General features: G+C 37.8%; 1 protein-coding gene across 2 annotated transcripts in view; it reads left to right on the top strand.

Annotated features, from left to right (window-relative positions):
- ctnnal1 (catenin (cadherin-associated protein), alpha-like 1) overlaps positions 1-23844 on the top strand; it is a 58433-nt gene that overhangs the window by 10534 nt on the left and 24055 nt on the right. For both annotated transcript variants that reach the window (XM_044137749.1, XM_044137748.1), the window contains exon 2: positions 20655-20844. In XM_044137749.1, the coding sequence (XP_043993684.1) occupies positions 20655-20844 (190 nt within the window). The remainder of the gene's footprint in view (positions 1-20654; positions 20845-23844) is intronic.

Here is a 23844-nt window from a genome sequence, read left to right as displayed (position 1 = left end):
GTGTCCTGCAGAAACATGGCGAACGTTGCCAGCGGGGAATTTTCCTCGTGTTAATTGCTTTCTTCAAGTATCTTTGAACTTCTCCCCTCTTCATAATAGATTTTTTTTTAAAGAAATGAAGTTTGACATGCCAGAACAAAGACAGTGTGAAGGACACAGAACTGAGAATACCAAACATTTTCTTCTCTAGCTTAGATATTTGGAAATTGCAGAGGTAAATTTTTCAGTTGAGTCAAGCTTTACTTTTTAACAAATCTGTACTGCCACTGGAAATGGTTCCCTGCCTATTCAGACGTTTTGCTTTTATGTTTGCTTTTTTTATTGATGCACCGGTTGATCTGGCTGTGATAGAAATTGGCTAATTTTTCTCTTGATTGGCTTTGAGCAGAGTGGAACATCAAATATGATTTCTATTGAGCTTATTATTGAACAAAAAAAAAAAAACCTAATTAAAAACTCACAACTTACATAAATAGACAAAGGGAAGAAAATATTATGTTCACTTAACGTGAAAATTGACAATGCTACTTTGAGAGTGTGGATTCCAATGATCCCTTAATTTTCGCTATCAAGAATGCTCATGCACATTTTCTTTATACAAAGATTTTATTTTACAAACTATATATTTTTCAGTCTTTTAGTCAAATTATTTAGGATGTTTTATTTTTTTTGATCAAATGCAGTCCAGATTAAGCGTAGATTTCAGTCGATGTGTGACTCACATTAAATAGCAGTACAAAGATTTCACAGCGCCCACAATAATACCTTATGGACACATCAAACTGTTGGAGTTTTACCTGACAGACGAGAAATGTTGTGGCTACAAGATCTCATTCCATCTAAGGTATTATCCTAATAATGCAGTAGTCTTGTAATTTTTAATGTTCAGGTTTTCATCCGTCGTTGAAGGAAAAAATTGCACCACATGTTTGATTATCAGACGTTGTGTATTGCAATCACTTTCACTGAGAGCAACGTTCAATCAATCAATCAATCAATCAATCAATTACTTTATTTTGGTAAACCGTCCACACCGCACAACAAAAAGAAAAAAGCAAAAAAAAACAACAATAAACAAAAGGAATAGGCCGAAGCAAAGCTTATTCTTGCCTCTCCTGTTTTCATACCTTACAACCTACCAGGATATCTTCACAGTACATATAGAAATCTACATAGCAGCAGGTTAAGTAGAGGAATCTTTCAGTTCGTAGAGGCGACTTTAGGGAGAAGCTGGTAGGACGTATCAGGATGTAAGATGCTGCAGTACCTCTTTTGTATGCCTTCTGTCCCTCCTGTGTTCCTTTGCTCAATTTCCTGAGTTTGTTTTCCTGTCACACACATCTTACAATCTTGCTCTTTGGTTTTGTCTTCAGCCTTAGTTTCGCTCCTTCCCTCCACAAACCCCCGCCTCCCACTCCCCCTGCTTTTAATCTCAACTTCTCCAGAGTCCCCTGTCCCCGTATGCCATGATTAATTATGCGTCCCGGTGAAACCTTAGCCAGGGGCTACAGGTTTGCTCAGAAGCTCAGCTTTACATTTTCTCTTTGAATCAGTTCCCTTTTCTACATAGCTATAAACTGAGACACGATCCTCAGCCCTGCACCTTTTCTTCAGCAAGAAAAACATGAATTATGTGGGGAAAGAAAGGGAGAGGGATGTTTAAGGCAGATTTACATGTTCTCTCTTTGACAGAGAGTACCCGAAAGTGGTCACGATGGTGGTATTCTTAAGATCTTTTTGTATGGTCGGCACACGTCTTCAGGGGACACGCTGCTCAGGACACACTTGTAAGGGAAGAGGATCGTGAAAAGACTTCTCACCAAAATTGAAACAATGATTTCTAACGTGGCACTGCAAAGATTACAGAGCTGTGGGACTCTGAACAAATCTGGTTTTACACTGAAAGACTTTGCAGAAGGAGCGGGATTTAAAGTTCCATTATTTTCTCAGGCTGCTTTAAAGATTGAGACACAGTGCCTGCTTGTAGCCATAGATATTTTTTTTATTTTTTTTTTTAAACACAATTGTCTCATTACAACCACAAATATAACTAATTTTTTATTGGGATTTTATGTGATAGACCCATGCTCAGTACAGAATAACAGTACAATGGAGGAAAAACAATACATAGTTTTAACATTTTGTACAGATAAAAATTGGAAAAGCAGAGCAATCCCTTTGTTTTGATACTGCAAGAAGTAAATTGAGACCACCTGTGTGTAATTCACTTTTAAGTATCAATAAAAGATGTCCAGTGAAGGTCTCAAAATCAACAACTGCATGTCATGCGCAACATAAATCTGTTCTCAAGAGAAGAGTGACAGAAAGAAGGCCTCTGCTAAAAGAAGGACTTAAGAAGTCACTTTTAAAGTATCCGACAAGCCATTTAACAGCAAACAGCATTTTGGCCTGTTAAAAACTCTATGTGGAGGATGATAATACATCATCCCTGTTGTGAAACATGATGGTGGCAGCATTATTCTCTGGGGATGCAGAGTTAAAACATACATAGACTGGTGTAATACCTTTCTAGCATACATAAAATTTTGGAAACTATATATAATTTCCCCTCCATTTTATAATCACGTGCTACGTTTTGTTACTCGGTCGCATAAAAACCTATTAAAATAATTTTCAGTGTGTAGTCAAACTATTGATGGGAATGCTTTTACAAATAAGACACCTAAAAGGGATTTTCTTGTAAATTTTATTTGCATATAAGAATTTGTTTTGTAAACTAGTGGGGCAGACGCATCTGGACAGCAACTTCTACAATTTAAATGACAGTTTATAAACCTCAGATTGAGCACGTCATCGATCGCATCTGTTCATTCACCTCCTGTCTTCTCGACAGACTGAAAACGCTTCACGCCTCGCCTTTCCAGTGTGACGTAGGTCTCCTTATCTTGCCGTTGTGTGTAGATGACTGGGGCCACTGGGTGACAGCTGGGGCCAGTCATCCAGGAAACACAGCCCAGTGTGTTCTCAATGACACACAGTCAGCGCCAAATCCTATAAATAAGTTAAAGCTGCCTAACTCCTATAAATAAAGTTGTGGTTCTTCAGGATGTTTTCATTTGATCTGTTGTCTGAACCACTGGAAGAAGTTATTGAAGATAAAACCTTCATCTGTCTAGTTGAGAGGATATCTATAGTCATTTGCAGGTGTTTTCAGAGGTCACTTCTTGTATATTTTGTGCCACCATGTCCAGGCTCCAAAACAAATTTGCCTGTATTGAAATTCAGCCAGTAAAAATATGGCATGTGTCATGAAGTGAAAGCATGTTCCTTAAGCCATAAATGTGTTTGAAAGTCTGTGTGTGTCCCACAACACAAGCTATTATGCTGTCAGACGTCTGGGGGTCTGCATTCCTTCCAGGGTTCGTGTTTCATTCTCCTACAATGTGCATCAGTGTGTGTGTGTGTGTGTGTGGAGTCTAAAAACATGTCTCTGTATCCTTTATGGTGGTATCAAGGCTGGGGTTAAAAGTCAAAGTCCCAAAGGGTGAAACTCTCAGGCATGCCAAACCTTTTTTTAGTTTGCTTACCACTTTCACAGACTCTTCCTGTTTTGCTCTAATAGCATTCAAAGTTCTGATGTTTGTTTGTTTTTTCTCACCTTTTATAACCTGAGCACAGTTCTTTCATTTTCATAGTATCTTTTTTTCCTAATATGTCAGTTTTTTCCACCCATGTAGCTACTTGGTTTGTGCCAATGTTGACTTTTTTCAACACCTGACTTTTTCTTATTACCTTTTCTCATCTTGATAAAACCTCCTGTCTGTAAAAGGAGAGGAGGATTTCTAAATGAGCCTTCTAAAATATCCTTAATAAGTGTTTTCCCTCAATAAGTGTGTTGCAAACAAAATTGAATCTCCTGGATCTTTCTGCTTTTTCAATCGACAGGAGCAGATATTTGTTTAAAGAAAACCCGTTGAGTTTTTTTAAAGTGTCACTTTCTTCCCTGCAGACCATTCAGTCCTTGATTGAATCTGTCAGCCTGGTTAGGCTGCGTTCAAAACGCAGTTTCACTGCACTCTGTTATTTGTCGATTGCTTGTAATTACCCATCATGATGACTGATGGGAGGTTTTTATGGCTGATATGAAGATTTTGTAGTTGTTCTGCTGATACATAAACAAAATCAGCCAGTTGTTAACGATGACTCAGAATGGAGGCAACAAGCTTAGGATTTTAAGGGGGTGAAAATGATTTATGTATGTTGTTTGCATAAGAAATCACATCTACTCTGCTGGTCATCAACACAGCATATTTTTTTTTACTATTTCAACATGGTATTCTTTTGTACCGTAATAACAGTGCATATACATAACTAACATAATCATATCCATATTAAAATGTATGTATATTGCTTCTTGTTTTGTGCATAATCTTGACCAATAAAGTTGAAGCTGATTTTCTTCTTGGCTCTGATCTTAAGGCTTCAATCAACTGTTGTCATGTAGAACTTGTTATTCAGTGAGAACGGGCCGGTGTTGGTCGTTTTCAGCAGCAGTATGATGTCAAAACATGAAGTGTGACTATGCAAAGACACTGAAGAAGCTATTTAAAAGCAAGTGTTTTGGGCTGTAAGAGGGCGCAAGATTTACAGCAGAAAACAGGAAGGCTAATGGGATTCCATCAAAGTTATGCTGTTTCATCTTTTTGAGGTTTCAACTTTTGCATTTGTTGGATTTGGCTAATTTTAGCAGACTTTTATCAAATACAAAGCAATTAGAATGCTGTTTTGGTAAAGCTAGGCAGGTTAACAACAGTTCAAGCTTTTTAAAGATGCCTCTGCTGCAAAAGCTATGACACAGTTTTTACTGATGTGTGGCATAAGTATTGGTGTAGCTCTGATTTTCTCCATATACAGCACAGACCAAAAGTTTGGACACACAGTTGTGTCCAAACTTTTTTGTAACAATTCAGCTACGAACAAAGCGGATAATGCTCTGATGTTGCATAGTTAATTGCATAGTTAATTGACTTGATTGGGGTTGTTTTTGTGTGTGTGTGCATGTGCGTGAAGGTCACACAAGTGCTCATCACTCTCTTAGATGATTGAGAAGCTGAGAGGAGAGTACAAGCGCATCTCGCCAGAAACCACGCTGTTTCTCACAAAGTAAAATGTAGTGGGGACTATTCAAGGTCTGGAGTGTAACAGGACTGTAAGAACAATGTCAAAAATATGCCCAAGGTCACATTTTGGTTGCAACGTCCAAAGCGTTGGGAGGGATTTGCTGCAGCTTGTTTTAATCTTTTCATTTACCTACATCTCCTTGTTTCTTTCAGTTTTACAAGGTAAAACTGATTGAAATGATGGACTGTTTTTTTTCCATGTTTGACTTTTTTTGCATTCCCAGCTCAGATAAACAGAGTGCTACTAACCTTGAGGCTTGAGAGATTTACTATTTATGAATTCCAGAGTTTCTTGTTATGCAAACCTGTGAACGACCCTGTTGAACCCACATTATGAATCAGTTGGATCACTGACTGGAAGTACAGTCTATAAGGAGCCATTGAGACCCATGACTAGGTGTTTGAGTTATATATGAGTAGCTTAGTGGAATTGGAAGATTACATTGCAGAGGTCACATTTAACATCTTTGATGGTGCCTTTTTTTTGCTTTCGTTACATTTTCTTGTGAGATTAAACGGCTAAAATGGTAACTGTCTTGCAGGGGAAATGATTCTTCTATCAAAGAATGAGGTCATTACTTGAAGGATGTGTGACGGCACAAAGTGTACATTTTCAAATGAGTTGCATTTTATCTCCATTGCTCTGCTGACCCAGACAGAGATGTCTTTAATATTTCTTCTTGGAAGAACAAAATAGCTTACATCCACAGCTGTCTGTTTAATCTGACTGCTCAGATTTCATTAATAACAATAAGAAAAAACAAACAAACAAACAAAAAAAACTTTCCGCTTAAATTTTGAACACACTACAGGAACTGTGATTTATATTTTAACCGATTTCTGAAAAATTGTTCAAACAAGCATATTGTTCCTGGTCTTTATCCGGTTCTACAAGTATTTATATGTAGCCCTAACATTTCTAAAACACACAACATATTCCATTATGTCTTCACGAGGCAGAAATATGGAAAGGAAGTACTTTACAACATTTCTTACAGTTGACAATCCTCTCATGACAAAACCTCCAAACAAAATGAGCCTGGAGAGGTGATAATTTGTGGTTATTCGTGAGCCACTCAACTAGGGAACCTTGACGCCGTTGAGCCTACCATGAACTCAGCCTCATAGGTGATGCAAAGTCAAATGTAAGGTCATCTGTCATGCTTGGTTGAAACTGGGCCAGGCAGGCAGTGTTGAACTAAAATAAGTCGACCAAAAAAAATGCTTCAAATTCAAGTTGTTGTTGCTGAAGGTGGTACAAGTTGTTTGATAAGAAATTTTACTTATTTATACACAGATTGTCTCCTTTGGTTCTTTGTTGGTGTGTGACTGGCTTCGAACTAAAATGTAGAATGCTGTAAATATAGTTGAACATATTTAATCAAGTTCTTTTTTTTAGCGTAAGCAGTTTATCTAATGCTCTCTTTGGTTGGCGTATTACTGGTTGGCATGTTTCTGGATAATTTGTGCCATAATCAGGTAGCTTATTGTGCATTTCATTTGTAACCAGAGATGCACCAATCAGACTTCTTCTAACTGATGAATCTGACAGTTTTCTTTTGAGGTGAGACGTACCGATTCCTATTTTAACTGATTCATGTAAAAACCTACATTTGGCTTTTTTAACCTTGCTTGAAATGCATAGCATTCACTGCACTCTACTGTGTTTAGCAATTGATTCCAGAAGGAGAATTGCACTGTTGATATGATAACCACAGTCAGATTTTTGAATTTCTAATTGTTTAGCCTGAATGGTGGTTAGCAAAGAAACATTTGATCTTCAGTCGTTTTGTGTTTGACGTAGGAATTTCAGGCTGTGTTTATTCTGACGCTCGCATCTCATCCGTACACAGTACTAATCTTTCATGAAAAGTTGTGATGTGAATCCAGTTTCCTGATAGAGACTTGCTTTGCTGTGTTTCTTTGTCAGATATGTTTTGCCTTATTGTCAGTCTCGGATGTCTGCCATCTTTCTTTATTTATTGTGTGTCCGCTCCTTTATACCTGCCTATCGCTCTATCCCAGCTGCCCGTCTGTTTTTCTCCCAGGTTTATCATTCTTTCTTATCTGTTTCTGCTTCCTGTAAGCTTCCTGCTCCTCATATCAGCCTGACTGATTACACAGTAGCAGTGCTCTGCTTTCAGTAAAGGTGGTGTGTGATCATCGGTGGGTGCACTACCAGGTCACTGTGGTCGAACAGCTTCTAGATTTACTTAGCTATGTCGAAATGCATTTACTTGAAAATCATTTAAGCTTTCCAAACCTATGATTATGAAGTCTTCCAGTGTTTTCAAAGTAAAGATGGATAAATGCTTTATTCAGGTTCAGTCTGATAGATCTCGTCACTGCAGACTCAGGTCAGAGTGACTTTGGGCAGTTTTGGAGAGCTAGGTGCTCGCTTAAGACTTGATAGATTTCCCCTTATTTTTAGACAGCAGTGATGGAGCGGCAGGTAGCAACAAGGCCTCTCCGCTTTCCTTCCTGAACAGGAACACTACCAAAATCTAGCAGACAAATGCCAAACCAGTTTTCTTGCACAGCCTCAGAGATAAAAACAAACAAAACAAAAACAAAAAAAAAGTTCTTTATTGCAACAATCTCAAACATGTAATCTAAAATCCCTTGGCCACGCTTCCATCCCATTATTTGAATTCTCGTTCTTGGGAGGTTTCGGGGAAACGCTGGGCTCTCAAGCTGTGGCAGAGCATGGAGGGTCGATGCCAAGATTTTAAAACCAGACAGCAAGTGGGATTTCAGCTGTTCATTTGACAGCGAATGGTCTCTCTGAAGATTTGAGAGGAGTTTATTGGTTTGTCTTCTCTGTGCCAACCTAATCTATTTTGTTGTTGTTTTGTCCTGTCTTATCTGCCTCAGTGCGTGTCGCCAGAACTAATTGACTCTAAAGTTGCCGTGCTCTTCTACTGCACAAGAAACACCAGAGAAATAATTTTCAGACTGAATGACGATTTATTTTCAAACTTGAACTTTCTTTGAATTTAACCCTCCGTCCCCAAAAAAAAAACATACTTTCGATTTTATTTCTGAATATAATATGCATCAAAAGCACCAATAGTCTTCTTGATTAATGTAATCATGCAAGTACTTTGTCCACTGAATCCTTGCTGTCTTCTCTATTAAATCCAAAGGACTGTTGTTACTCATCCCAATTTGCCCGAAACCTGAATTTGTTAACACACAAACAATGAGCAGTGCAGCAGTGTTCAGCGCTCTTTGGTGGTGTGATTAAAACCTGGAACAGGAAAAAGAACCAGCAGATCTGACAAACTGTCCCGCTTAGTCATGTAAGGGAGGATTTCAGCAGAGAACCGAAGGGTTAGATGTCACTGCAGATTTAATGAGAAAGCTGACAGTGTGACTGGATAATGTTTACCTCAATACTAATTCAAAATGTGCTTCAGTTTGTCAGAACTTGGTTAGTTTATTAATCTCTGAGCTCATTCTAGGTTGCACCTCATCCTTTGATTCTTTTATCTATATTTCAGAATCTTTAACGATAATAATAATAATAATAATAATAATAATAATAATAATAATGAATAATAAAACAATTGAAGATTTTGACACTCTTTTGTTCTAAAGCAACTGCATTTTTACTTAGATTGGTTTAATATTATTAATTAATATAAAAAAGATAAACACATTTTTTAATATTTTACTCAACAGTGAACAAATCAGGAAATTTAATGAACAAATATCCAGTTAAGCTAAAAAATGAAAACATGCAGCCATTAAGGTGCACACAGGGTAAATGGAGAGTATTTATATTCACTGTTTTTATTTCACGAAAATAGTAAAACATAGGAATTTCAAAGTTTTACTTGTCATGTCATGCCAAACCTAGTTTACAAATAATTATGTGAAACTGCCCATGTTTTATTTCTGAAGGAGTGCGTCAATGAGACGAAAAACAACATGAATAATGATCAGCACAAAGTTTGTGACGTGGAATCTTCTAAATATAAATACATTTAGAAAGTCTGTTCTTCATAAACTCCTTATATCTTTTATACTGGAGAAATGCAGAAAGTCTGGAAATCCAAAATCCAGTTTTTAATTGTCCACTCTTATCCCGAGTTGGAGAATTACAAAGTCAAAGCACCCAATTAAAGTCCATCAAAGGGCATAAGAACCCATATATATATATACATATATATATAAATGAAATGAATCAGCAATAATAGCATAAGTCCTGGCCAACTGCAGCTTGTACTTCCTGGTGTAATTTGACAAAAGGGAACTTTGTAAAATGGTAGAGTTCAAGCTTCCCGAAAATGTTGCTCACCATGGAGACGCTCTTGCCCTCGCAGATCCAGGGTGTCGAGCAGCAACGTACTGCTGGTGGACTCATAAGCTCTTGGGCTTTTTGTCCCGCTCTGTTTCAGTACATTTTTAACTATGTTACCTATGAAATAGTTTAAAACCCCCCCAGCTATTTAAACATTTTTTTTATCCTAAATTGATATCCTGAAGATCATGACTCCTACTATCAAGATGCAATCACCCTAATTTTATCTGTATGAGCTGGTGTGCGTCTTTACATGTATGGACACTTTATTTTGAAAAGAAAAATTGGATGTTGTTTCTCATGATCACAAAAATGACATGATCGTGATTGTTATCTAGTATAATATGGCTCATCTGAAATGGAAAGTCAAGACAGAACAATGTCTTTTTTTATTGTGATGTGAAGATAATTTTTATTTATTGAAGGCAGACAACCTAAATGGTTAAATGTAACATAATATATTGCGAAGAAAAAAAACTAATAATGATGGGATTAAAGTGTTATTCATACAGAACAGACAGTTATTGGAATTTAAAGAGATAAAACATTAGAATAATGTCAAGCATCTATGTTTTTAGCTCTCTATCTGTCAGCTTTTTCACAATCCAGGTTCTCTGTATTTGATAACGAACATTTATGCATCAATGCTGGCTCCATTCTCTGGTTAGCTTAAGAAATAGAACCTGAACAGTTAACACAGTGAAAGTGAATCTGACCCAGCATTTTCCTTTGTGCTGAAAGTACATCTTACTTCTGCGTGCTGACCCCTTCCTTGACTTCCTCTTTGTCTCTCTCTGTCTCACCGTCTCCCTCCTACCTTCTATCCAGAGCATTACGTGAGCAGACATATTGTGTTCCTGTGAATGCGAGCAGTGTGTTTCTGAGGCTTTTCCTGGCAGCTTTTTATTCATATGATCATCTTGGCGTTTGGACACAAGAAACAAGGACATTTTAAAACTCGTTTTAATAGTCCAGCATCTCATGCAGCCAACATGATGTTGTTTATTCGTGTAAACAACACGAAAAGCTGAACTTGTGCTCCTGAAAACAGAAGTTTCAAAATGCATTCTTATACAAACAAACAAACAAAAAAAAAACCTCCTATTTGCTTATCTGGTTGTTGGAACTAAGCCAAGAAAATTTCTCCTGACCAGGCTGTGTGGCCTTGTAATGAGGACTTTACATAAATTTTTGGGACCTTGCCCGGGCTCCATATGTGTGAACATTCACAGCACATTTTTGTGTCTGAAACTTTATGTGCTGCACAGAAAATTAAAAGTGAGACTTATAGTCGCCACCACATGGTGGAACTGCAAATTGAACTATTATCTTGTCCTATAGAATCTTTGTCTCTTGCTAAGCTCTGCTGAAAACCTTCAAAAAGCATTAAAACCTATTAGCACATTGTTTATTGTTAAAACATTAGTCAGTTGTAGTATTGTTTTCATACCAACTGGGTACTTGAGTTACTTTCACACTAGGCAACAGACATAGTGGGTTATTTGCTACAGGTCTATTTTCACTTTCTGCTGCTGCTTCTTCAGGTACAGACATCCTGTAATTTTCCCTCTGCATTCCTATCGAGACTTAAATGCGGCCAGATCTCAGACCTGCGCGCCGCCGTCACGTCATTGTCTTAAAACAAGCCTTCATTGTGTGTTGTGCCTGCATGTGGGAGAAATCAACTTTTGTTTGTTTTGAACATCGCGTGCTTTTCAAAGGGCAATATTTAACTACAGACTGGATGATAGTTTTAGTTATAGGTTTTACTCAGATTGAACCTGGTTCTCATGGCATTTCATTATATTTTCAAGAAGTCTGCTGTGAATCAAAGGCTAGTGTGTAAAATGTCTTTTGGCTCCTGCTTTAGGCTGATTTTGTTGTAATGCGAATAAGCTGATTCTCTTAATTGTTGCCAGAAAATGACTGAAAAGCATGTACAGATTTACTTAGACACTCATTTTGGGCGAGAAATTGTGTTGTTTTTTTTTGTAGATTGACTTTAATTGGCAATAAAATTGGGACTTTTAAGAACAGTAAGGAAGAACTGGACCATCATCAGTAAATAATTTAGCAGCAGGAAGTAGTTCTTCTTCCCATTCTTCAGTAAAATGTCACCCTCACTCGATGAAGAGAAATGATACTTCTGTGTCTCTTGTCCTTTGCGAGTAGTTGATTCTGCACCCTGGGAAGCAGCTAGTTATTATTCTCAGTGAACTCTTTCTAGCTCATGTTTGCCGTGGAGTCTGTTCACCCTTCCACATATTCAAATGTCAGCTGTGATTGCTGAACTCAAGCTGGAAGGCCAAGCACTGCCCTTTTCTCATGCATATCCAGTGAGGGGTACAGCCTGATAGGAATCCAAAGTCATTCAGCTGCTCCCCCTGTATTCTGCTCAGATCGTCTCTGAGTGTTTTTGCTTCCCGTTTGCCTGCCTGTGTATCAGAAAGCCTCATTACACCCCCACCTCGCTGTCTGTCTGCATCAGTGTCCACACATGCTTGTCTGTCTCATTGGTTGCCTGTCTGTTGGCCTACATGAGCGAGTGGGCTAAAGTTCATGTCATGTGCTCGTCGTCTGATTTGTAGTCTTTTTGTCACATGTTCCCCACTTCCTCACTGATTACAATAACATGTCCGCGGTCCAGACCCAGACAAAGGAAACTGGCTCAGTAATCCACCGGGCAGACCGACACATAAGATAACATTTCAAATATGAAAAGCAAACTGTAGGATCCAATGACATAGGCAAACAACAGTTAATAGTGTTTGTAATGTTCTATTGAGTCTTTGCCTTTTCTTTGAGCAGAATTGCTTTAAGGAAATGGAAGCCATAAACTCAAAAATTAGGAATTAAAATGTAGCTCAATATATTGTAGATTTGGTTACAGTAAGAGAAACGAGCCAGAAAATGTGGTCCTGTTTTACTTCATTCATAGTAAAGGAATTCAAAATTGAATATATTTTTTTAAGACCAATCTGTGAAAATGTGATTGGTTTCTAAAACCTGAAAGCTACCTAGAGATGCACCTTTACAGATTTCTTGCCAAATCTTCTGTCCAGAATTGTTTCATTTAACAACTTCAGATTGTTTACAACCAGTTTTGTCAATTAAATATGAATCTAGACTTTGACCACCATAGACCACAGCAACCTTCATTTAGCATTTTATGTAGGATCAGGGGGGTCACCAGGAGTCTTGGACCCCCTGACAAAAAATTAGATTGAGGCCCCCCCCTTGGAAACGTCTCCCCTCCTCCTCACTGGGAAGTTGAGGGTCCAAGTTCACCCACAGAGCTAAGCTGCTGCAGTACAGTACAGTGTGATACAGCAGCAGTTTGCAGTATTTAAAAGCTGCATTCTTCAGGGACAAATATCTATCTATATATATCTATCTATAGATAGATATATATCTATCTATATATAGATCGATAGACATATAAATATATATATCATATGTATGCATGTACACATACATACATGCATACACATATATCTATATAACTATATAAATATATATATGCATGTAGATCTATAGATAGATCTACCTATCTATAAATAACCAATCAGAACCAGTAGAAGGGTCTAGCGTTGCATCAATTATAGCAGTGGTTCCCAAAGTGCCTTTACAGTATGGATGAATTTAAAAAAAAGTGTTTCAAAAGTGTTTCACTGTAAAGATGGTTTGTAGTTTGTTTTGTTGCAACCTGAAGTGTAAGATAAACCTCAGTGGAGTTTGAAAACAACATATGTGTATTGGTTTATATCTGGTTGAATAATGTGTGTGCACAGGTGACTTTTGTTTATTTTATTTTATTTTTTTGACAGGGGGTTGGGGGGATTTATTGTTATCCATTGGGTGACCCAGAAAATTTTTGTGAATCACTGAATTACAGGAAGTTATCCAACCCCAAACCATAATACTTGTTTGGTGACAGGATTCTTTTTGTAAAATGCTCTAGTTTATTTCTCAACATAATGATCAAATGTATTGACTATACAAACTTTCACTTCTAGAATGTTGTAGAAATGGAGTACAGAGAAATTCAAATGCATTACACGTTCTTTAAAAGATTAGACGAGTTCTTGGTATTCAAACTTAATATTCCAAACTCCAACCAACCTTTGGCGCATCCCAGGCACGGAGCTACATCCAAACATTAATGGTTGTACCAGCACTGATTAACTTGCTGTTGCCACCACATTTACTTTAAATGAACACTTCTCTTATCTCTTTGGCCAAATAAAGTTAAAATAAAGACGCAGCAGCGTGATATTATTTCAGACTAATCTCAAATTAACTTATTGACACATTAGTTTCACTTCCAGAGACTAGCACACGTGCCTCGACATGTGACACATGGACGTGGTTTCGCTTGGAGCGACAATGAGATGCAGTTTTGCAGCTTAAAGTAACACGGTTCCCTGTAAACCTTTTCAGACTCAGCAACTCTTTCCATTGTTTATGGGTAACATAAAACGAGCACTTCCTTAATTTGAGGACACGACTTATCGCAGCAGAATATTTGTTTAATTGGCTGCCTCCCTGATAAGTTATGCTAAAACTTTTTTTTTTTTTGGTATGATAATCACCAAGTGGTCTCCAGAAAAGTGGCTTTGTTGGTTTGGGTTAATTTCTCAGTTTGTTGTCAGCATCTGCAGTGCATTTTGTGGCTAAAATTAGAAGGAGAGAGTTTGATACATTTTTGAAAGATGAGGTAATGTTGGTTTTATATATTTCTACTCTCCTCTATGCAGGGTTTTTACCCTGCTCCCTGAAGAATGCAGCTTTTAAATACTGCAAGCTGCTGCTGTATCACACTGTACTGTACTGTACTGCAGCAGCTTAGCTCTGTGGGTGAACTTGGACCCTCAACTTCCCAGTGAGGAGGAGGGGAGACGTTTCCAGAAAGTTAGAAAAGAAGAAAACAATTCAGTGATACAGAAACAAAACAAGTTAAAGAGAGGCATTCAGTAGAAGCACAGTGTCATCTTTCTTTTTTTTAATCCCCTCCTTATTTCACATTATCTCATCTGCTCATCTGTTCCCCCCCCCCCCTCTTTTTTATCTCCTTATATTCTAGAGTCTGGCTGTCGACCAGCGCGAGATTGAACTCCATTCCCCTTGCAGCCAATTTGCTGGGAATTTACTCTCTTATTAAAGTGCATGTTCAGAGCAGGTTTCCTTGCGCGTTTTGTTTTGCTTCCCACACACATGGCCTCGGGTGAACAGCTAGTCATGTATCTGGTTGCATGAGTAAAGGCTAAACAGAAAGTTGACTTTTTGTCAAGGATGCCACAGCTCAGATAAAGAGATGCTAATACTGTCTGGGAACCTTTTTGGACAAACTTACATGGTTGAGACAAAAACATGTGCAGCATCTTTTTCTTTCTGTTTTTGTTCATGTTATTTACTCCCATTTGTTAAAAGCCTTAAATTCAGCTTCGTTGTTAGTTTTCCAAAATGTTTTTCCTTCGGGGTGCAACAATAATCCCTTTGTGTTGCAACAGGCTGAAATAAGATCTGAAAGTATTTTCTTTTCTATTTAACTAAGTGATTCACCGCTTGTCTGCGGTGACAAGCAGGGACTATTATTATTTCTTTTCTTTTCTCATGAAGCACACGCAAGAAAAGATTTTTCTGGAAAAACTTCTCTGCAAATTTGGGCTTTTCAACAAGCATGATCAAGACGTTACATTTCTCATGTTATTCTCTTGAGCTCAATGATTTATTTTCCAATCCGTGCTCTTCTGCTGCAAAATGTTATCTACAAACTACAAAAAAAATATGCCTCTAGTTTTTGTTAAGCCTTGACTTGCGGATTTTTCTCTAAACTTTTAAAATATACTAGAACATCTCAATAGTTACAATATTGTGCAAAACTGTATTTTTTTTTTCTCTTGCCAGTCACTTCAGGAAGTAAAAGGTCTATTTTGTACAGATTTTTTACACACATAGTAGAAAAATCTAAGCTTTTATTTTTTGGTAAACATGTAAAGAAGACCCAAATATGAGTTTCTCAGAAAATTAGAATATCACACTAAACAGAGCTTTTAAGTACAATTCTAGGCGTCCCCTTGCATGAATTACTGCATCTGTGCCCTGATGGCATTGATGCACCAGAATCACAGGTGATCAGCCTGCACATGTGTAGTGGAAGTCCAGATCACTTTGATAGTTGCCTTTTTGGGTCTGAAAGTAGGTAAATAAGTTTTGTTCTCTCAGTGGAAGCTTCCACTGTCTTTCAGCATAATTGTTTACTTTTGTTGTTCTAGTTTTGCCGGCCTTCTATCACCTGAAGAACATTTCCAGGATTAAAGGACTAATGTCTCAGCCAGATCTAGAGAAACTCATCCATGCATTTATCTTCAGTCGTATTGATTATTGTAACGGCGTCTTCACAGGTCTGTCCAACAAATCAATCAAACAGCTGCAGCTGATCCAGAATGCTGCTGCTCACGTTCTCACTAAAACCAGGAAGATAGAGCACATAACACCAGTTTTAAAGTCTCTCCACTGGCTCCCTGTCGCTCAAAGAATAGACTTTAAAATACTGTTGTTAGTTTATAAATCACTGAATGGTTTAGCACCACCATACATTAAAGACCTGATGTTGTTGTATCAACCTTCCAGAACCTCTCAGGTTCTGGTTCTGGTTCTGCTCTGCATCCCCAGAACCAGAACCAAACGAGGAGAAGTGGCATTTAGCATCTATGCACCACAAATCTGGAACAAACTTCCAGAAAACTGTAAAACAGCTGAAACACTGACTTCCTTTAAATCTCAACTAAAAACCCACTTGTTTAGAGTTTTATTTGAAATGTAATCAATTGCAAATTTATTGAATCTGACTTGATGTTGTGTTTTTATTGTTGATTCTATGTTGCATTGTGTTTTTGTGTTTGATTTGATGTGAAGCACTTTGAAATGCCTTGCTGCTGAAATGTGCTATACAAATAAAGTTTGATTTGATTTTGTTGCTGCAGGTCAGAACTGAAAATTGCTGAAAGTTGTCATTTTTTCATCCACAGGTGATATCCTGGTATTGTCCTTGTACAGATTCAATTAGGACAAAGAATTAGTGATCTTGTCAGCTTAGACAGAGTAATGTTACTTTGGTTCACATTCCCTCCTTCTCGCGTGTGAGGATATCCTTCCGTTTACTTTAGCGTTTTACTTCAGATTTAGTCTCTCTGCTCTTGGAAAATTCAGCTCCCAGCGCTTTACTTGTTGATTCTGTCTGTGAGCCAAGTAGAGCTTAACGGCAATCAGTGGAACAAATGAGACGAGCAAGCAGGCCAACACAGGACTCGCCAAACAAGCAATTATTGTAATGAACATCTACAATGTGTGTTTAATAAAAGTCCCAGTGGGCCTCTCGGTTCAGCTTGTTCGAACTAATACAGTTTTTTAGTTGTTTTTTTCTAGCCACCTCTTGTTAGAAGAGGGATTCTTTGCAGTTCTCAAATGACACAACTGCAACAACTATGTCATTTTAGAAGAAAAGTCTGCTCAGAAAAAATGTTTAGAATAAAAAGTTGCTTGCACGATCAAATTATCCGCATGTGAAAATTAAGAATGAAAACAGCGGCGAATAAAACTGGGCCACGGGACAGGGTGATTCTGATAACATCGGACTTTCTCCTAGCATGGCCATTTAGTGAAACTGAATCTGTAGCCATGGGAGGCAGCCACAAATGTTTCCACCTTTTGTTACCCTCAGATTTATACTCATGTGTCCTTGAGGTACTGGGCTAAATTTCCTGCTAACCAGTGGGTGGAATTGGTTAGCGTATTGTTATTCACAGTGAGGCACATTGAGGTTTTTTCTTATGGCCTTGTAATTGTCTTCCTTATTATGCACAACAAAGAGATGTGAGCTCAATTGTTCGGTATTGACTGGTTGAATACCAAAGTAGATGGAGCGATTGTGAAGGTTACTAGAAAAGGCGTTGAAATAAAAGTTTTAAGTCCAAATTTGAAAAGTTAAAAACCTTGATAAAATTGCCACAGAAGCACGAGGCAGCAAAGTTTATAGCACATTCTTTTTTTTTTCTGTACAAACCTTTTGCAATTTTAAACTTTAGAAGATAAATCATGCGTTGCGCTCATCAATTTGCAGACTTATTGTAATACATTAGTCCTCAAAATGTGATTGTGTTGCCAATGTCTGGTTGATTAAAAAAAAAGAAAAAGTTATTCAGTTACTAAAAGAGTTCAGTTTAAGTTAAGTTAAAAACTTAACACTTTTAAAAATGTGAAGTTTTTCAGAACTTCACATTTTAACTGAGGTGATTGTAAAGTTTTCTTTTTTTTTTTTTCTTTTCTCCCCACTGACATATGTAAAAGGAATGTGCACTTTTCACCTTTCCACAAACTTCCACTGATGAATGCTCAAACACAAAACGCCTTCCTCAGTGTCATGGCACTGTATCAATATTATGTTTTCTCCACTCGGCTCTGTTCCTGTTTGCCTGGCCCAGTAAATGTACCAGAACTAGTCATCCCATAACGGAGGTAATCCCAGACTGCTTGCTTTCTGCTTTCTGCTCTCCTTTTGGAAAACTTTCTTGCCTCTCTTCACCGATTTATATGCCCACCACTGGTTAGGTTCTGTCTGTCAAATCATGGTGGTTTTACATAAAAGACATTATCTGCTGCCGTCGCAAATCACATCCTCATGCAGGTAGTGTTTTTGGTAAGCGAATGAAGATGCACAAACTGGCATTTTTGTGGACAGCTACATTTGAGCTCATATTCATTACAGCTACCTATCACAGAGACATTGCTAAAATAACCTAAAACAAGCAGAACGGTGGGCATTAGTCACAGTGGATGAGGACCACTACTATTCAATAACTTTTCCTTAAAGAGAAATTGGTACTCGGGTGTCTCTTGGTTTAACCTTTTCATTTTATCGCCTTTCTGTGGCACTTTCTTCCTCTCCTCACTTTATTTTTCCTTCCTTCTTCCCTCTCACATCCCAAATTCCACATTCCAAATTCCACATTCCTTTCCTGCCTTCGAGCGTTCATGCATGGTTGAATAAATGCATCCAGGACTCAAAACAGGTCAATTCAACATCGTTCCTTTATTTATGTTGGAGGAACGCCTCCAGGTCTTACGTTTGCTTAAAATGTTAGTGCAGTTATGTTTCTTGATGGGGTATTCCATTTTTGTGGAATATTCAAGCATCCATTCATCCTTTGAATATGTCGACGTGTTTCCTGTTTCCCACTCAATGCTTGCTGGAGACAGGAACCAGCAGCTAGAATATGTGTTTTTGTGGCCAAGTTGTTAAAAATTCATGCCTTGCAGTAAAAAGTAATTCAAAAATGGAAGATGTAAAAAAAAAACAAAAAAAACAACAAAAAAAACAGTGTGACACGTAAAATATTACTTGATTAAAAGAAGAGTCTAAGGTGCACTTCAGGCTATCTTGTCATGTTGCCACAGACTGTAGAACTAAAAGCATAAAAAGCTGTTTGACATGTAACAACTTCTGTTTTTAGACAAAAAGAGCATGAAAATGGTGAAGTACGGCAGGTTTTGCAGCCGCTTTCTTTAACCCGTTGGTGCCCTTTGTACCCTGCCTGGCGCCAACAGTCTATGTGAAGAAGATACTGTGGATAGGACGCAGTGATAATAGACTTATCGGAAGAAAAAGTTGCATCTTAACAAGGTATTGATTTTACACAAGTCCTTTGCTGACATGAGCGATGCCCTGTAAATTATTTTACCAGTTTGTGAAGTGACAGCATTCTGTCATTCAGACAAAGAAAGCCACGTTTCTCATGTGAAATCTTTCTTACAGCTTCAACCAGACATTCTGATAGGCTGAGGGAATCAGTGTGTAAGAGACTATCTGCACTCTTCAAATTGACTAGCAGAAGAAATGGGCACCATGATAAACGATCTAAGCAAAACCAAAAAAACAACAAAAAAGAATAAATTATTACCAGCTACATACATTTATAGGGCTATAGTAAAAGCACTTGTTTTTTTTTTTTTAGAGTATTAGTTATTTACTGCCATACTTAACCTTTTTACCAAGAATGTTTGGGAGCCTAGTAAGTTAATGTTGACTTATATGTTCAAGCTGTGTGTTGGTATAAAGTCTGGTAGGTTTTTGAAAGGCTTGCTGCTGGAGCTTTTTTTCACACATCTGAAACCTTTGCTGTCAATCGACCAGCAGGTGACGCTCTTCTGATAAGTCATGACTGTGACTTTCAATCAATGGTTTTAACCAGATTACAATAATTTCTCTCCTTTGACCATCACACAGTGCTGACTGACGGTGCACAATACATGCATCCAAGACATCTCTGTTGATTCTCTGAAACCTAGTTTGAATAAAGTGGAATGTATAAAAGTCTTATTAATTTGGTACCTTTGACTCTTTTTAAGACCATGACAAATCAACAAGTTGCTCCAGACATATCAGGGTTCAACAAGGACCGGTCTTTTAAATGCGTTGTTCTGTACAGATGATTTGTTGTCATCGATTCCCGTCGTGGACCACCTACAGTCATGTGCCAATTAAAAGGACTGCCCACCTCCTAAAGAAATAAATGATTTATAACATACACACACCCATTCATACACTCAATAACAACAGCTGGAGAGAAGAAGACGCAGCGAATAAATATTTAATGACTGCCTTTATCTATTTATAATTGATTCGTATTACCAAAAGGACATGTATCAGTGAGTTTCCACTGACTTGTCCAGGATTAGACTGTGCTGAATAGGAAACCCTAAAAATGTCTGTCATTTTAGCTGTTTTCCTGTTGAAATACTCTTTGATATAATTGCTCATGTGCAAGTCTCTTTTTCTAAAAGATTAAAATGTAATCTTTTAAACACTGTATTTACCTACAGTGTTAAATATGGAGCCAAGAACAGCTGCTTTGAATATTTGTAATTTTTCTTCATATTTATATTTTATAAATCCTTGGGGTCCTTCAGGATTCTTTTTCATTCCTTGTGTGCTTTTCTTTATGACTTTCCTTCCTGGTTTACTGTACGGGCGCACAGTAACTATTGATATCCTGCAAGAGAATGGATCAAATGACAAATGGCTGTCCAAAATCATGTAGCACTGAGCAGCTTTTTCCTGTTCAAAATAAAACTCTAACCCTTATTTTAATAGAGAGAGAAAAAAAAAACCTCATTTCCTTTTTGCCTTTCTCCTAAAATTTCTGCAGATCACGACGCTGATAAACCACAAAGACAGGCTGAAGAAGTCTGAGCAGACGTCGGCAGCGATTCACCGAGTGGGTCAGGCAGTGAGCGTGGCAGTGGGGCGTTTTGTCGCCGTCGGGGAGGCCATTGCCTCAGAAAACCAGGAGCTGAAGGATGAAATGGGTCAGGCGTGCTTTGAAGCACGCAGAGCAGGTAGGAATCCTTTAGCTGTACCTTGCAGGCGCTGAACATTTGATCTAAATTGTGTGTTTGTACTTCATAAAATGGTGAGCATTTTTTCTGCTTTGTTTCAAAATGACACAGTGCTGTGCAGAAAATAAACAATACTAACAGAGTGGGGTTTTTTTTTTTTTTTTTTAGAAAACGCTTCATCTTTTTTTTGTAAGCACAAAAAGGCTTTATGAGATTTGGGGCTTTCCCAGACCGACCATTCAGTAAGCTAAGAGTTGCCCGTCAGCGTCTTGCTAAGCCAAAGTGTGACAGTTTCATAAAGCTTTAGACACGTCACCTTCAGGCTTCACAGTGTTATCAAATTTTAGCAAATTTCGATTAGTCTGGACAGCCGAGCTGTCACCCAGTATTACACTGAAGACCTCCAGAGTGCTCTACAGACATTGTGATTATCGAGCTGGGGATGAAGGCGAGGGGGGGAAAAACAGCTGCAGCACCCTGGGGTGTTGTGTAGAAGAGGAAATTAATCTGCCTTTACATGGATAATGGGCTGTAATTGAAGGTTATTGGACAATGGTTGTTACCTAAAGAAATATCAACCTGTTAGATTTAAATTGAGGGGGAAAAAAAACCCCAAAGCATTTGTATTGGATGTCTCTTCTTAAGTCGAGTTTTTACAAATCAGCTGTAAAATGTATTTTGTTCCTGTCTCATCAGAACTAATAGGTTCCCATGGGAGGCAGAGATTGAGAGATTTAGCATCATCCCAAATGAATCAGGCAGATTTTCTAAAGGAAGTTTTTCAGTATTAGGATGAGCCAAATATTCATTTTTAAAGCTCCTATTGTAAAGACTTGTAGAAAGTCACGTTTGGTCAACTTGCTGTATTTGCACCAAAATCGTTTTGGCGAAAAGCCTTTTATTAACATTTTGTTTGCCTTTTAGAGTTTAGGCAAACTCTTGGCAGAGTCCAGGTTTTAATAACAATAATTGCATAAAAAATGATACAAAATTGAAAAGAAAAATTGCCATTCGCATCGTCAAAACAAGTAAACATTTGATTCCTGCTACATGGAAGTGAAGAAAAATGTAAAAAATGTCTTTCAAGTTGTTGCCAAATCTTTTGGCACATCTACAAAATAATAAAGACATTGTGGTTATTGAGTTGGGGATGAAAAAACAGCTGCAACACCCCAGGGTGCTGCAGTATAATAAATCCAGAATAAAAGATGATCAAAAGTTTAGTTCTCACTTGATTGCGTAGAGAGTGTTGTTTAACACATAACCTTCCATCCGTGTTTTATGAATTAGAAGTATTTTTATATCAACTTGTACACATATTCATTCTCTACAATTATATTAGCAAGGTTATACTGTGTGCTGACTTGCATATGGTTTACAAACTAGTGTAATAACTTAGAAAAAGGTTATGTTGGGATTAGCAAGCCAGTTATTATTATTATTTTTTTAAGTAAAAAAAAAAAAAAAAAAAAAGTCAAGGTCATGATGTGCACAGTTACAGATGGACTTACAACATCTTGTGAAAATATGCGGGTCCCGTTACATTAATGTTCATAAACTGATGTTTATTATCTAGTGCAGTTATCAAGTTAGGTTTCCATGTGAACTTTGATTTTGGGAAAGAAAAAAAAAAGAAAAACACCCGTCAGGCTGGACATTGACTTCACATTGTTCTTCACATTTCTCCACCGGTTGAAAAGATCTGTGGCCACCAGGTTTATCTGAGGATCAATATGTTCTAAATGCGTAGAAAGGTGACAAGGAAGCATTATTTTCTTAGAACATCATGTCTTTCTATACGAAGCAAAAAAAATAAATATAATAAATAAACAAACAAAAAAGAACTAATACCCCAAATTAATTTGAGTTGTTCTTTTGTAGTTGAACACAAGGACCCATGTGTGTACAGGGATGTACATGGATGCCAGCAGGAAGGTGGGGGAGGGAGGTACACAAAGAGAAACTACAAGGACAAAAAGTTTAGCAATCACTACACTTACCCGCTCTATCTACGGTGTCGCCTATTTCCTTTCTTACTATTTTTCTACTTCCTTTAAAAAAACCCATTTGCACTACAATACAAGTTTATCCTATCCAGAGTATGTTTTTGTTTAGTCCCAGCAAGGGACTAAATAATCCTAAATTAACGTTTAAAAATGTGTCTCAGTCTTCTGGACATTGTACTTGGTCTAATAAAGTTTGCAAAAATAATTTTACCCCATTTTTGGTAGGTATGTTTCTTCACAAACTCTGAAAAAATGTCCCAAGCTCAATGTGTTTGCAAGTCCTGTTTGCACAGTTGTCACGTATGGGGTACGTTTCACGGTAAAGATTTTGTTTGCTACGTTATTACATTTTTGAAAAATGAGCCACCATTATGGTTAGAAAGCAGAGGTTAGCATTTGTGCTAACACCTCGGGAAGAGGATTCGTGGTTTAGGTTTTGCAACTTCAAATTTAGGTGTAACATTTCTTAATCTGCCCTTAAACTGGAAACAGTGTGGCATTGCTTCCAGTTGGGGGCAAACAGTGTCTCAGTGGCTAAAGGATTTTAAACCCAACATTGTAACAATAGGTTAACGCTGGGGGAACCAGCTGGTGTGGAAAAGCATTTAGTCCTCTCACACTGCTGATTTGTTACGACGGCTAAAACTCTAACAAAGAGGCTGCTGTCGGGAGGAGTTGAGTCGGCTGATGAGGAAATGTTCTTATGAGTCTGTGTGTGCATAGGTGAAGCTGACTGTTCATGCATGTGTTAATATGCGTTTCTGCCTGCTGTGACTTAATTTACTCCAGTTTTCACAGTGATCCATTCAGAGTTCTGCCTTTGGGTTGGCCCTGAAAAACCTTTAAACCATTGCTCATTATAATTTTTTTTTTTTTTCCGCCATCCGACTTCCAAACGTCTCGTATGATCAAAAGGAATAAGCTTTGTTCTTTTTCTTTATACAGTCAGCGGGGGGAGAAGAGGTAGTTAGCAAGGGATTGATGTTTATGTGAA

The sequence above is a fragment of the Gambusia affinis genome, linkage group LG14 (genome assembly GCF_019740435.1).
Source record: "Gambusia affinis linkage group LG14, SWU_Gaff_1.0, whole genome shotgun sequence".
Taxonomy (NCBI): Eukaryota; Metazoa; Chordata; class Actinopteri; order Cyprinodontiformes; family Poeciliidae; genus Gambusia; species Gambusia affinis.
This window is presented reverse-complemented; position numbering and strand designations above follow the sequence as displayed.